General features: G+C 37.5%; 1 protein-coding gene across 1 annotated transcript; it reads left to right on the top strand.

The window, feature by feature from the left end:
- The first annotated feature begins 994 nt into the window (after positions 1-994).
- On the top strand, positions 995-12,600 carry LOC104936182 (ADP-ribosylation factor-binding protein GGA3-like). Its single transcript, XM_019260103.2, has 16 exons — positions 995-1,178; positions 2,495-2,579; positions 2,941-3,016; positions 3,674-3,772; positions 4,505-4,628; positions 5,745-5,845; positions 5,933-6,013; positions 6,107-6,244; positions 7,347-7,557; positions 7,677-7,856; positions 7,950-8,017; positions 8,103-8,212; positions 9,162-9,316; positions 9,409-9,578; positions 10,595-10,705; positions 11,080-12,600. Exons 1-16 carry the CDS (start codon positions 1,136-1,138, stop codon positions 11,188-11,190), a joined length of 1,863 nt encoding a protein of 620 aa, XP_019115648.2. The 5' UTR covers positions 995-1,135; the 3' UTR covers positions 11,191-12,600.
- The last annotated feature ends 17 nt before the right edge of the window (positions 12,601-12,617 follow it).

Raw genomic sequence — 12,617 nt, forward strand, 5'->3', positions numbered from 1 at the left:
AGGAGCACGTGACACAAACAGACGGAGGATGGGAAGTACCTCGGGATTTTTATGCAAATGTTCTTGTGCTTTATGTGGCAAATTATTTCCAACGAACAGCAGCAGACAGATGTGCTGTGCGTTCACAGGAAAATCACGGAGAATACCTAACATTTTTATTTTAACGTTGGTCAGGATGTGGAAATGTGAAATGGTACTTATACTGCACATTTCAATGCATCTGTATTATGAATTAAACCATATTATACATCATTAGGCCGTATTTACTATACGGTTAGTGTGGAGTATTTTTTTGCAGTGTGCAAACATCCTCCAAGTACTTTACTGCTAATGCCCCAAAAATACTGGAAACACTCAGTGGATGGATGAAGGAAGTATTCAAATCCTTTACATGCCTCAGGTATATAATATTTATATATCCCCACTGGTTCATTAAGATGTAAGCAGTACTGGAAAGTAATTACATACATTTACTCAAGTACAATTGTGTTTTATTTTTACTTACGTATTTCTGTTTTCCAATACAATTCAGAGGCAAATATTGAACTTTTACTACACCACATTTATTGTTAAAGTCATTTATCATATTCACAATGATGCTACAAAATTATAAAACATAAAGTATATTATATCAATAAGACTGTATTGCTACTCGTTGATGCCAAAACCTTTGTACTCTTACATAAAAGTAAAGTTTTAAATGCAGTACTTCCACTTGTAACACTTTTATGTAAGTAAGTTTTCGTCCACCACTGCACGTTACCAACTATTTTATGTTGTTGTTGGTTGTACATCTATTGTATGTTTTGAATCTAAAATCATAATCTGGAGGTAAAACTATAAATTTGCTGGTGAAATATAATAGAAAGAAGCTCGACATGTAACTAGTGTGCACAGCTCGAAGTTTGTTCATGTTTATGATGGAAAGACTTTATAGTTTGGTCTCCGTCTTTAACTTTGTACACTTTCTACATGTGCAGCGTCTGTGCTGCGGTGAAGGGGAGGGGGTGTGTGTCAGGAGTGTGACTGGGCGTGAGTGTCACATGTCGGCAGTTTGACACCTCCGCTTCCCGCAGAAAGACGCACTCAGCTCAGCGACTAAAACATCTCTGGACCTGCAAGGAGACGGACTGTAATGGCGACCGGTGACAGTCAGACAACTTTTGAGTCATTGCTCAGTGAGTAAACAGATAAAAGTGTTATTTATTGATGTATCTGCTTGTTTAATCACGTTTATATCCGACACAACGCCAGCTAACCTCAGCCATCACCATCATCCTCCCGTATCTGAACTAACCGTCGCCGCTTTGTTTTGCAAACGTCACGTTCGAACTGTCGGCTCGTGCCGTCCGTTGGGCTTAATTACTGTATAAATAAATAAAATAACGTTAAACTTGCGAATTAATTGTGAATTTCTGAATTCATTTTAACTTGAATTACTTTGAAAGTTATTAGTTGGAACAGGAAGTTGTTGGTTAGACGCGTGCGCGCGCCTGACGAGCGCTCGAGCTTGCATGTAGACTATGCGCTCCTGCTGCGCACGCGCACCATGTCTAAATATATATATAGATATATATTGCAGTTTTTGGAAAAGTCTTTAAGGTTTATTTGGATGAAAGTAGTAATGGAACAATGTGGAAATACACAGAGACAAGTCCTCATTTGAAAAGTATAAAATATGCCTGCAGTACCTATGAAAACTACAAATATATATAATATATACTACAATATATTGTAAATAATGGTCTGTACCAGTTGAGGAGTATAAAACTATGATTGATTTGCTCATATTCAAACTTCAAGTCTCAAACTCTCATTGTCCTTTTTGCCTACTCTTTGGATAATATCAAATTACTTGTTTTCCAGATAATTCCCCATTAGAGACACTTTTTTACCCTCCAAAATAGCAGTATACACTGACCGGCGACTTAATTAGGTAACAAGAAAAAGCCTCTCGATATAATGTGAGTTTAACACTGCTGCAAACTACGTGTCAATAGAAAACATGATGATAAACATGTCAAATTATTACCTTTCTGACAGTGTCGACAAAAACGGAGACATTCTGAGCTTCGTGAGAGTAGAATTTGTGGCAGAGTTGTTTTATTGGATCACATTCGATTGAACAAGTGTACCTAATGAAGTGGCCAATAGCTGTATAAGGAGTTTATTTTGTTCATCTGAATCTTCAAAACAGAAGTTGTAGCATTAAAAGTGTACTACTTTAGTGCTAAAGTTGGTTTATTAATCAATTAGTGGACTGGCAAAAAGTTTATCAACTATTTTTTCATAGTCAATTGTATTTAACTTAATTATTTAACTTACTCGCCATACCTTTAGTATACTTAGTACAGCATACCAATAGGCAGAGTTTCCCTGCCTTTCTCATTTCCTCATTAAGGTGTATAATATTCTGAATATATTTGCATATATTTAATCTAATTGTGGACGTTTTACAGATGTTTAATCTGTTTATGTGACTAAATCGTTCCAGGTCAGGCCACAGACCCAAACAATCAGGAGGACAGATGGGACTGCATCCAGGGCTTCTACCAGCTCGTCAACCAAGAAACTGATGGGTAATCAAAGTCATCTCATCAAAGTTTTTCTTATTTTTACCTACATTATGTGCTCCAGCTTCTAGAAGTTACTTTTTGACACAACTGTGGCATTTGAGAAAGAGTTGCTTCACACCCATGTTGCGATTACAGCGTCTCAGTTACACCATCATGCAAGAAGGAGAAGGTGCTCTGCAGCACCCTTTTCCCCTTTTGACCTTTTCAAAATGATTTATCCATTTCTTTATCTTTAGTTTTAAGCTTGGCGATATGTGGAAGCTGTGTGAACAGCACCTCTTATAAATGTTGGCATGACATGTTCTTCGCTCGCGGTCTCTTCAGGCATTTTAATGTGATTTAAATCTTAATTTTCTGCTTTCAGGCCACAGGTAGCCATTCGTCTTCTTGGCCATAAAATCCAGTCACCACAGGAAAAAGAGGCTCTGCAGGCTCTCACTGTGAGTGATCTGTCTCTTTATCTATACATATAATGCACATACACAGTTTATTTGTATTTGTTGTTAAATATTCAGTGTATTCATCTAGGAAGAAATAAATAAAACATTTCATCCTACTTTTTAGATTTGCAGGTTATTTTTCATCCTTTAACAAGTCTGTTGCGAGGAAAAGCAACATTTCTATTGTTTGTATCCACGTGGTCACACAGTATATGCATGTAATTTGTCATGGGCTATACTTACCATTTGTATCATGAGTATCTTTAAATGGGTGGATCATTTATTGAGAACTAATGTCTTTGTTTTAACCCTGACCTGGGGGAAGGCGCTCCTGTGAATATCTGTGACTAACTTTTATCACAAGGCCTGAGTGACATGAGGGATTTAATCTGCATTCAAATCTACTGTGACACCACATGGTTCGTTCATGCATTATAGAGAGCTGCAGCGTTTCACTATAAACTGTAACTCAGAAGCCTCTCCAAGTTAATGTGCCTCGTATCATGTGACATTTGAAGGTGGTTAACCATGACCGTGCAGGAACAAATCTGTTCTCTTTTGTGTATCACAAGAATAAAACTTTTTTTTTTTTCTTTCAGTTTCACTTGTTGAGAAGGTTTCTGTTTGTAGTGATTACTCTGATTTGGTCCTTTCCAGGTTCTCGAGGCCTGTATGAACAACTGTGGAAAAAGGTTTCAGAGCGAGGCCGCCAAGTTTCGCTTTCTCAATGAGCTCATCAAAGTCGTAACACCGAAGGTACGGCTAATTATATAGAGACAGGTGTCCTTAAAGCTTACATTTAAAAAACAAATTTACATCCCAATCCCATCGTCATTATAAAATCTAAAATGAAAACTAAAAGTGAGCCTGAGTACTCACCTGTTAAAGCGATGATAGCACATATGCATGTCTTAGTAGATTTCATCAGGCCATATTTGTTTAAATGATCCTTGTGTGTTTCATACTTAAGACTAAAATCCAAAATCCAGATGTGCTCTCTGACGAACAATATATTTTAAGAAGGGATGTAAAGAACATGGGGGAATATACAAAACAAGGCTTAAGAAAAGGAACAAGACAGCAACTATAAACACAAAGCTAAAGATCCAAACCTTAACGGTACATTTACAACTAATCAAAGATAAACTACACAGATATTATTACATATGCAGGGTAACATCAAATGGATTCAAGTATTATAAATACAGATGAATCACTTAAGCAAATAGGAATAGATGTTAGAGGATCTACAATAGCAAATTTCAAGATTTTAGAATATAATGAAAATAGTTGCTATAAGGGAAGGTTAAAAAGACAAGAAAATATTGTGTCGTAAGAATATGAGAGTGAAAACTAGAATAATCCAAAATAACATCGGAAACACAATCTGCTATAACATCAGTGTTAAAACAAATAAAATAATATTAACCTTGCTCTCTGAGGAATGACACTGATGTGACTGACCTGGTTGATTTTCTTTCTGAGCAGTACTTTGGCGCGTGGACTCCACAGACGGTCAAAGACAGAGTGACGGAGGTCCTCTACGGCTGGACTCTGTGGCTTAAAGATGAACCCAAGATTCAGGATGCGTACAGCATGCTCAAGAAACAAGGTCTGAATGCAGCATGCACACAAAACACCAACACGATTCAATTCTTACACGTAATGCAAAGAGCAGCACTTTAATAAAACTGGTTAAGCACGTGATGTATACGGAGTTTGTTGTATGTTACACACATACAAGATAAGATTAGCCTTTACTGATCCCCAGAAAGGAAATGGCAAAACAAAGCAGTCGAGAGAGTGAAATTAATAAATAATTTGAAGTGTATAAAAATAGAAATAAGTATAATTAAACAGAAACTAAAGTACAACTATATTTAACATGAATTTAACTCAGAACTGAAGTGACATACTGGTGAGTAGCAGCCATACATGTAAGAAGAATGTGATACCATCTACTATAACAACATTTGTCTCTATTTATATAGCAATATGACATAGTATATGACCTAATAAAACAGTAAATATGTGAAATGGTGGTGAAAAGTAGTAATATAGCATATATAGCAATTTTCTTGACCACTTTTTATTTTTTAAAGTCTTTCTCTCTGATAACCATAATTGATGTTATACACAAAGATTTTTGTAACTTTTCTTTAATGCAAAATTTAATTAAATTGTATGTATCATTAGGAAACATTCACGTTTTTGTTCATTTTCTCTCAAACTGAGCCAGTTACAGGCCCTTCTTTCACACAAACAAATCTCAAAATAAAAAAAGTGCTCCAGATTAGACGACTGAAGTTTTTTTGTATAAAAAAAAAATGAAAATGACTTCCAGCGCCACATGATTTTAGTTTTTACCCATGATTCTGTTTTCACAACAGCAGGTGAGTCATGGTGGAGGAGGTTTGTTGTTTTTGCTCATGTGTGTGTTGGTTACTGTCATTGCCACTGTGCACATGGCGTCGACCATCATGCGGTGCAGCTTGCATTGTCTGATCAGCACAGAATTGGACAATGAAACTGGTCGTCGCCGGTCATAGCCGATCAAGCTGAATATCCAGTTCTGGTCACTGAACCATCAATGGTCCATTTCTAATAGCAAAACATAATGTATAGTACAGTGTAGCAGCAGTATAGCATAGTGTGATATATAACAAATAATAAGTTTGTCCATGTCTCAAAAATAAAACAATCTTACTCTTTCTTTTTGTTGTTTCAGGTATTGTAAAGAAAGATCCCAAACTGCCGGACAAAGTAATAATGGCACCTCCACCACAAAGAACCACAGAGTCTGTTTTTGACCAGGAGGACAAGGCCCAGGTGTGTTTGTGTTTTGTTTTTTTGTGGACTTGTGTTAATGAAACTTTTGAGTTTTCATCCTGCTAAACTGTGTTTCTATATCTTCAGCTTTTAGCCAGATTATTGAAAAGTGCCCGACCTGAAGATCTGGAAACTGCCAACAGACTCATTAAAAGCACCATCAAAGAGGTGAGGAGTGCTGCGGTGGTGGTCATCTTTGCAAAACATGCTGTTGTAATTGTATGAATTTGGTGTTGATTTGTTTATGTGTATGTGATTTAGGAGCAGGAGAAGGCGGAGAAACTGTCAAAGCGTGAGTCTACTCTGAAGGAGGTGGAGAACAGCAGCAAACAGCTCAGAGAGCTGCTGAACGAGCACACGATCACTGGAACGTCGTTACAGCTGAGCGATGACGTGAAGGTATGTTGGACAGACATCGCTGACCACAAAGATAGATGGTTTTGGAGACTCGTGTGGACGTTTTGTGATTGTTGTCCCTCGCTTGCCCTCTACTGGCAAACTGCAAATGTGTTTGAGACTTCACTTAGTGTCCGACTTCCTCAATCCAAGCACCAATATGTTGATTTTCAGGTCAAAAAGTATAGTTAGGACCTGCTTTACACTGGAATATAGTAAATGCTGTTTAAACTATTATGCATTTGTTTCATGCACAAATACCTTTGTTGCAGCAATTTTGGAGTAAGTTACATAGATTTAGTGCATGAATAAAAATCTCCCCAAAACACCACAGAAAAATAAAAAAATAAAAAAACTTTTGACATTTGGAGATTTCTGTAAGAATTACATTTTCTGGTGAAAGTGCTCAGAAATCTCCTTATTGTCAATATATATCTTAAGATCATCTGAATGCTCTCTTTCTAGTTTGTCCTTGTTTCATGAAGCTGTGATTATCCCAGAGGAAAGATGTGTCATTTTATACAATGAGGTCAAATCTCAACTTTTAAAATTATGATGCATTTGTTCCATGCTAAAATCTCCTCCTTCCTTCCTTCAAGTCATTTGAGTCTATAATTTAGTCCTAACCGGTTATTTTCTCTAAACATTTGCAAAGATCCTCCAGTGCAGTTAGAATAATGCAGCCTGTTCCCTGTGCAGTCAAATTGTTCTTTTTCTTAATTCTGGAGCCATGACGTGCTTCTTACTTCTTGTTTCGAGAAAGATCTTTACTTCAAATGAATCTAATCTAAAAATTAACATGAACTATTTTCATATGTTTTAAGAACATAAAGTCTTAAGCCAGGATTTTCATCATAAAATTGGGGATTTTGCTGCCTATCATTGTATTATAGTATAAAAGTAATTAAAATTGCCATTTTACTTGGCTAGAAGCTTATGTGTCCGTTAGATGGCTTTTATTTTACAAAATGTAGAACAAAACCAGAGCTTAAAGTGCAAGGTTTGGGCCCAACAAACCTGCTTTTCTCATAGCAGCTCATGTTTACATCACTCTGTTTGTGAGAAAGTGCAACTCAACATCTAACACTTTCCTCTCTTGCTGCAGACCCTGTACGAGCGCTGTGATCGGCTGAGGCCGAGCCTCTTCCGCCTGGCCAGCGACACAATGGATGACGACGCAGCTCTGGCTCAAATCCTTGCTGCTAACGATGAGCTAACACTTGTATTAAGTGCCTACAAACAACAAGTGGGGAAGAAGGAGTGTAATGGTGGAAGAGAAAGAAGTAAAAGTGAAGAAATGGAGTGTAAAAACAATGGTAGGCCTTATTTTCTTATTTTCTTCACTGTTTGCAGTTCCTGTTGGGAACACCTTGACCTTGTGTGGTGCTCGGCTTGCTCTGCTTGTACTTGATCGTGTTTCTTTTTGTTCCTTCAGCTCCAACGAGTCCCAGAGAGATTAAAAGTTACCACCTCATCGACCTCTCAGCACTGGACTCTCCACAGACGCACAGAAAAGCTGATTCACCACCGTCCTTCGAAGCCTCTTCACCCACACACTCCTCTCTTCTGGAAAGTACCTTCCACTCAGTGGCTGACCAAGACTTTAATGAATTAGGTAGGCCTGCATATGTACTTCTTTTTAGTTTGTCCTCTGAGGTGGTGATAAATACACGACATAATGTGACCATGTTGCGTCCTGTAATTACAGAATTTGATGATCATGTCTCGAGGAAGACTCAAAAGAATTCAGGGTCATATTATGAAGATTTACTGCAGGTGAGGTTTGGATTTAAAGACGGAGGTTTAAAAGTGATTTTTATTTAGGTGGGTGTCTTTAACACAGTTTATCTCTTTCTGTCAGCTTAATGAAGACATTCAGATGAATAATGCTGAGCAGAATGGAGGAAGAGGCTTCGTGTTGAGAGCGCGTGGATGCGCAGGGAACAACATGACATCAAATGAGAATATCTGGTAAGGATGAAGGAAATGACGAAGACTTAATGAGTTTAAAGTCTTACAGTTGAGTAATCTTTTTTTCTAAAGAGCCACAAGAGGAAGACTTGATGTAATGAAATTTTATAAGAAGTCATGTAGATTGTGATCACACTCTGGTTGTAAATGATTTGATATTATGGAGTTCAGTTCAGCTGAAAATTGTACTTATAAACAAAATTAAAAGTAGAGGGACTGCCCGCATCAGAAGTGACATAATAATACTGCTAACAAAATGGTATTTTTTATGTTTATTTGACTCAATTTACAATTTATATAGTTTTGTTCTATATTTTTATTTAAAATAAAAAACTTTTCAGTAAAGTTGGTGTACACGTGTACACCTCTATTTGTTATCATTGCATTAGTTATGATCAAAAACTAACGAGGCAACAACTTCAAACATCAAGCAAGTGCAACAACACAAGACATTGCAGCCAGTTAATATTATGTACTGGTTCAACAGCAAGAAGTCCAGCTCAGCGTCTGTCTTTCAGCCTTTTATTTCATGAAGCTCTCGACAACTGACTAAAAGTCAGTCCCGGATTTACTCGTGTCCAGCGGCTTCTTGCTCGGTCTTTCTCTCCTTTTCTTTATCAACATCCCCTTCGGTCTTTTCGCCTCTGTCATTGAGCCCAGTTATATTGCCCTTTTACCCAGCTCTGGTTCTGACAGGACACTGGCTCCACTCCCCAGTGCCGTGATTGATCTTGCAGGTGATCAAACCCAGAGCACAAAGTTACATAGTGCAAGAACAGACACGCAGGGCTCAGAGTGGAAATGACATTCACATCAGTGTAACATCAACATGATTTCAAATCTGTTATTTTATGGCACAGAAGTTACACAATGTTGCATTCAAGTAAGTTATTGGAGTTGTTCTCTGGCTTCATTTACCATCATTACTAAAATGTGCCTTTTCTATCAGGTCACTCCCTCACAATCAACAGTTTACAGAGTCACTGTCTACAGTGCAGAAACAACTCAACAACATGTCCGGATCTTCAGTGAAATCAGAGGAGAGCTCGTGTCCCCCACAAGTCCTGAAGAACATCTTCGTTCCAATGGAGACCATTAAATCCAGTATGTTTAAATCCTAAAGACTGAAACTACACTTTATATGGATTAACGTGTTTGTTACCTGTCTGAACGTCTCTGGTTTTCTTCTCTGTCAGGTAGTCTTGAGCCGATCACGCTGTTCGATCAAGGAGGTTTCCACGTCTCTCTACATTTTGCCAAAGACTCTCCGCCAGGTCACCCAGATGTCGCGGTGGTCATCATCTCCACAGTGAACACATCTGCCTTCCACGTGAAGGACTTCACGTTTCTAGCTGCTGTTCCAAAGGTAATGAAGTCTAAACACGATCAGAAAAACAACACAGTTTGTTTTTGAATTGTCATCTACACCAGACAGTGGCAGTGATTTTGAATACAAATTTTCTAATTCAAAATATGTTTAAAATGTGACACATGTGTCTCATAGTTCACATGGTTTTTAAAGTGGGATGCAGCCCCCCCCCATGGGGAGACTCAGTGAGTGGAAATGGGAAGAATATTATAATTCTGTTGGAGCACAGGCAGACACAAGTCTTGTTACTGGTCTATTTGAAGGCTTATCTCTCTCTCCAAATCCACCTTAAAAACTAAACAGCATAGGCAAAAAAATAAAATATTTTTGAACACGTCCATGATGCCGGCTTGATTGCTGGTGCAGATGTTGTGAGGTGAGTCACACCCACGCGAGCAGCCCAACAACACCTGCTGATACACTCATTAGCTGAGACTTCAACATAAAAGTAACTTCACTAATAATGTAATGATATAATGTAAAACAAATGCAACTTAAATCATTTCTAATGTTCTAATTTAAACATAGAATAACGGAAATGTGGTTGAAGTGAGTTGAGGTTTAAAGTAGTTTTGGAGAATTTTACAGTTTTTCTTGCTTTTCCCAGAATTTGAAAATTATAACTGCCCTCAGACCGACCTTTTTTTATATCTTTGTTAGTCTGAGGTTATCTCAAACAGCAATATTATATATTAATATACTATTAATATACTATCTTGGCTCAATTGTTGAGTGACTGTGGAAGCAAATAACTTAGCAAGGAAACTGAGGTGGTGAGTGGTGGTGACACTGGTGTGTTTCAAACTGGGTTGATCAATTGATAATCCTTCAGACAGATTATGTCTTTAAGTTCATCACATTATGGTGCCCCCTTCTGGAGCCAGACATCCACTTCACATTCGTCAGACACTCTCCCGTCCTTTCCATCATTCATCACTCTGAGCTGTGATGACCTGTTTATATTCAATGAGTTGATCATTCAGTTAAATGTCGGTGTAATTTCACTCCTGCAGACCATGTCGGTGAAACTTCAGCCTGCCTCGGGGACACACCTACCTCCTTACAACCCTCTTCTTCCTCCACCTGCCATCTCACAGGTCCTCCTATTGGCTAATCCTCAGAAGGTGAGTTTGATTTACATTATCATGTAAGTACTGATTGCCCTGCTTCACTGTTACATAAAAGAGATTAATAATAATAATAATACATTTCAGTCTGTTTGTGTTTATAATGAATTCATTCAAATGAATTCATCGTGTTGTTGTTTTAGCCTGCTGTTGACTTGATCTTTTACTATTATGGTGTGGCGTGCCTGGTCATCAATCAACCCAAAACCAGAATATTTCTATCAGACATTAAGTGGAAATAAGAAGACAATCAAGATAAATCACCTGTATAAAAAACATATCATTGATGAATTGGATAACACAGAGAACCATGTGGCAAATATTTCATTATTTATTCACTGATGTTGGACACGTTTCTGTGTTTCCTTTAGCGAAAGATTCGTCTACGCTACAAGCTGACGCTGACACATGGTGACCAGCAGCTGAACGAGACCGGAGAGATTGACAATTTTCCCGATTGGACCTCTTTGATTGGCCGCTAAAAAAACGTCACAAACTTGGATTTAAAACAAAAAACAAAATAAAAACAAACTCTGGATCCGGTCTGCACAAGACTGGGGCAGTCAGAGAGAGCAAACTGAACCGATGAGAGACAAACACAACAAAAAGGTGGGAAACCTGTGAGCGTCGATCCTCATGAGGTAAACAAGAAATTCCAAGTCTGTAAGTACGATACAAAGATTTATATTACTCTAAAAAGGTGGATAAACTCTATTTCACACATAATACGGTTCAGGTGGGTTTGATACATCCATGATTGTATCCGATTCAGGTATTCAGTATTCTGCTGTTGTCCTAGTGTGCTGTTTTTTTGCTATCACTTCCTCAGTTTGATGATGTGTACGCTGACATGTAGCTGGTTACATGTCTGCATATAAAAAATTGGTATTTATTTGCTTTTATGACATTCAAAATTCCCCAAAATGTCTTAAGATAGAAAAAGTATTAATAAGTATTTATTGTAAAGAATGAGGTTAGCTTCAGGAATTTATGTATGCGTGTGTGAAGATTAGTATTTGGGTGTATTTTTGCTGTTCTTGTCTGCTACTTACATCACAAGCATGAAGGAAATATCTTCATTATTATGACAAAATATGAAAAAACAAACCAAGAAATTGTTAGCACAATGAAAACAAAAAACACAGAAACACAAATACAGAAAAGCTTCAACACAACAGAAATGTTCACAGGTCTGTATAAACAAACTGCTCAATAATGACTTTCTTAAACAAGCAACATTATTTAGTAACATGTTTGTGGAGTTTAATCATACTGGTTGCATTATATTGAGCTGGCTAAATACCTTCCTGTGTCAGAGTCTACATATATACATATACATATGTTACTCTATAAGGAAAGGACATAAGAGGTTGTTTCTCGACTATTTGACCATATGTTGTGAACACGACTGTCGCTGTTATGGAGTAACTTACAAAGTTTGTCTAACATTGTTTTTTTGTTGTTGTTTTTTTCACAATAAGAGGAGCTACTTCCTCCCGATACATACACTCACATACAGGAAGTTATTTAGTCAGCAGCATTTTAACATTCAGTGCCACTCAAACTTCTATTGTATTGTAGCTTTCTGTGTTAATCTGTTTTGTCAAAGTTGTAAAGATCATTTCTTAATTTGCTTAAAACGATTCTGAAGCCCTCTCAGCCACCGTAGATTTGTTGTCCGCTCTGTCGCTATTATGCTCTATGACCACATCAGTGTTTCCTGATTAGTTGTTTTATACTGTGAAGCTTTATTATTGGAGCCCAGAACAACAAATTTACTGCAATTAGACCCGATACTGTCAAACCAAGAAGACTTAAAGCCAATTTGAATGTTTTCTTTAAATGCTTGTCTGCATATTGTCTGTCAATAAATACAAACTGTATCACTCAAAGTCTGTGCCTCACCAAA

Source organism: Larimichthys crocea, chromosome X (genome assembly GCF_000972845.2).
Source record: "Larimichthys crocea isolate SSNF chromosome X, L_crocea_2.0, whole genome shotgun sequence".
NCBI lineage: Eukaryota > Metazoa > Chordata > Actinopteri > Sciaenidae > Larimichthys > Larimichthys crocea.

Excerpts from the sequence above, each read along its gene's own strand:
- LOC104936182 (XM_019260103.2), top strand. The coding sequence starts at position 1,136 with ATGGCGACCGGTGACAGTCAGACAACTTTTGAGTCATTGCTCA. Across the intron at positions 1,179-2,494 it reads AACTTTTGAGTCATTGCTCA|GTCAGGCCACAGACCCAAAC; the intron begins GTGAGTAAACAG and ends AAATCGTTCCAG. Across the intron at positions 7,857-7,949 it reads CCAAGACTTTAATGAATTAG|AATTTGATGATCATGTCTCG; the intron begins GTAGGCCTGCAT and ends CTGTAATTACAG.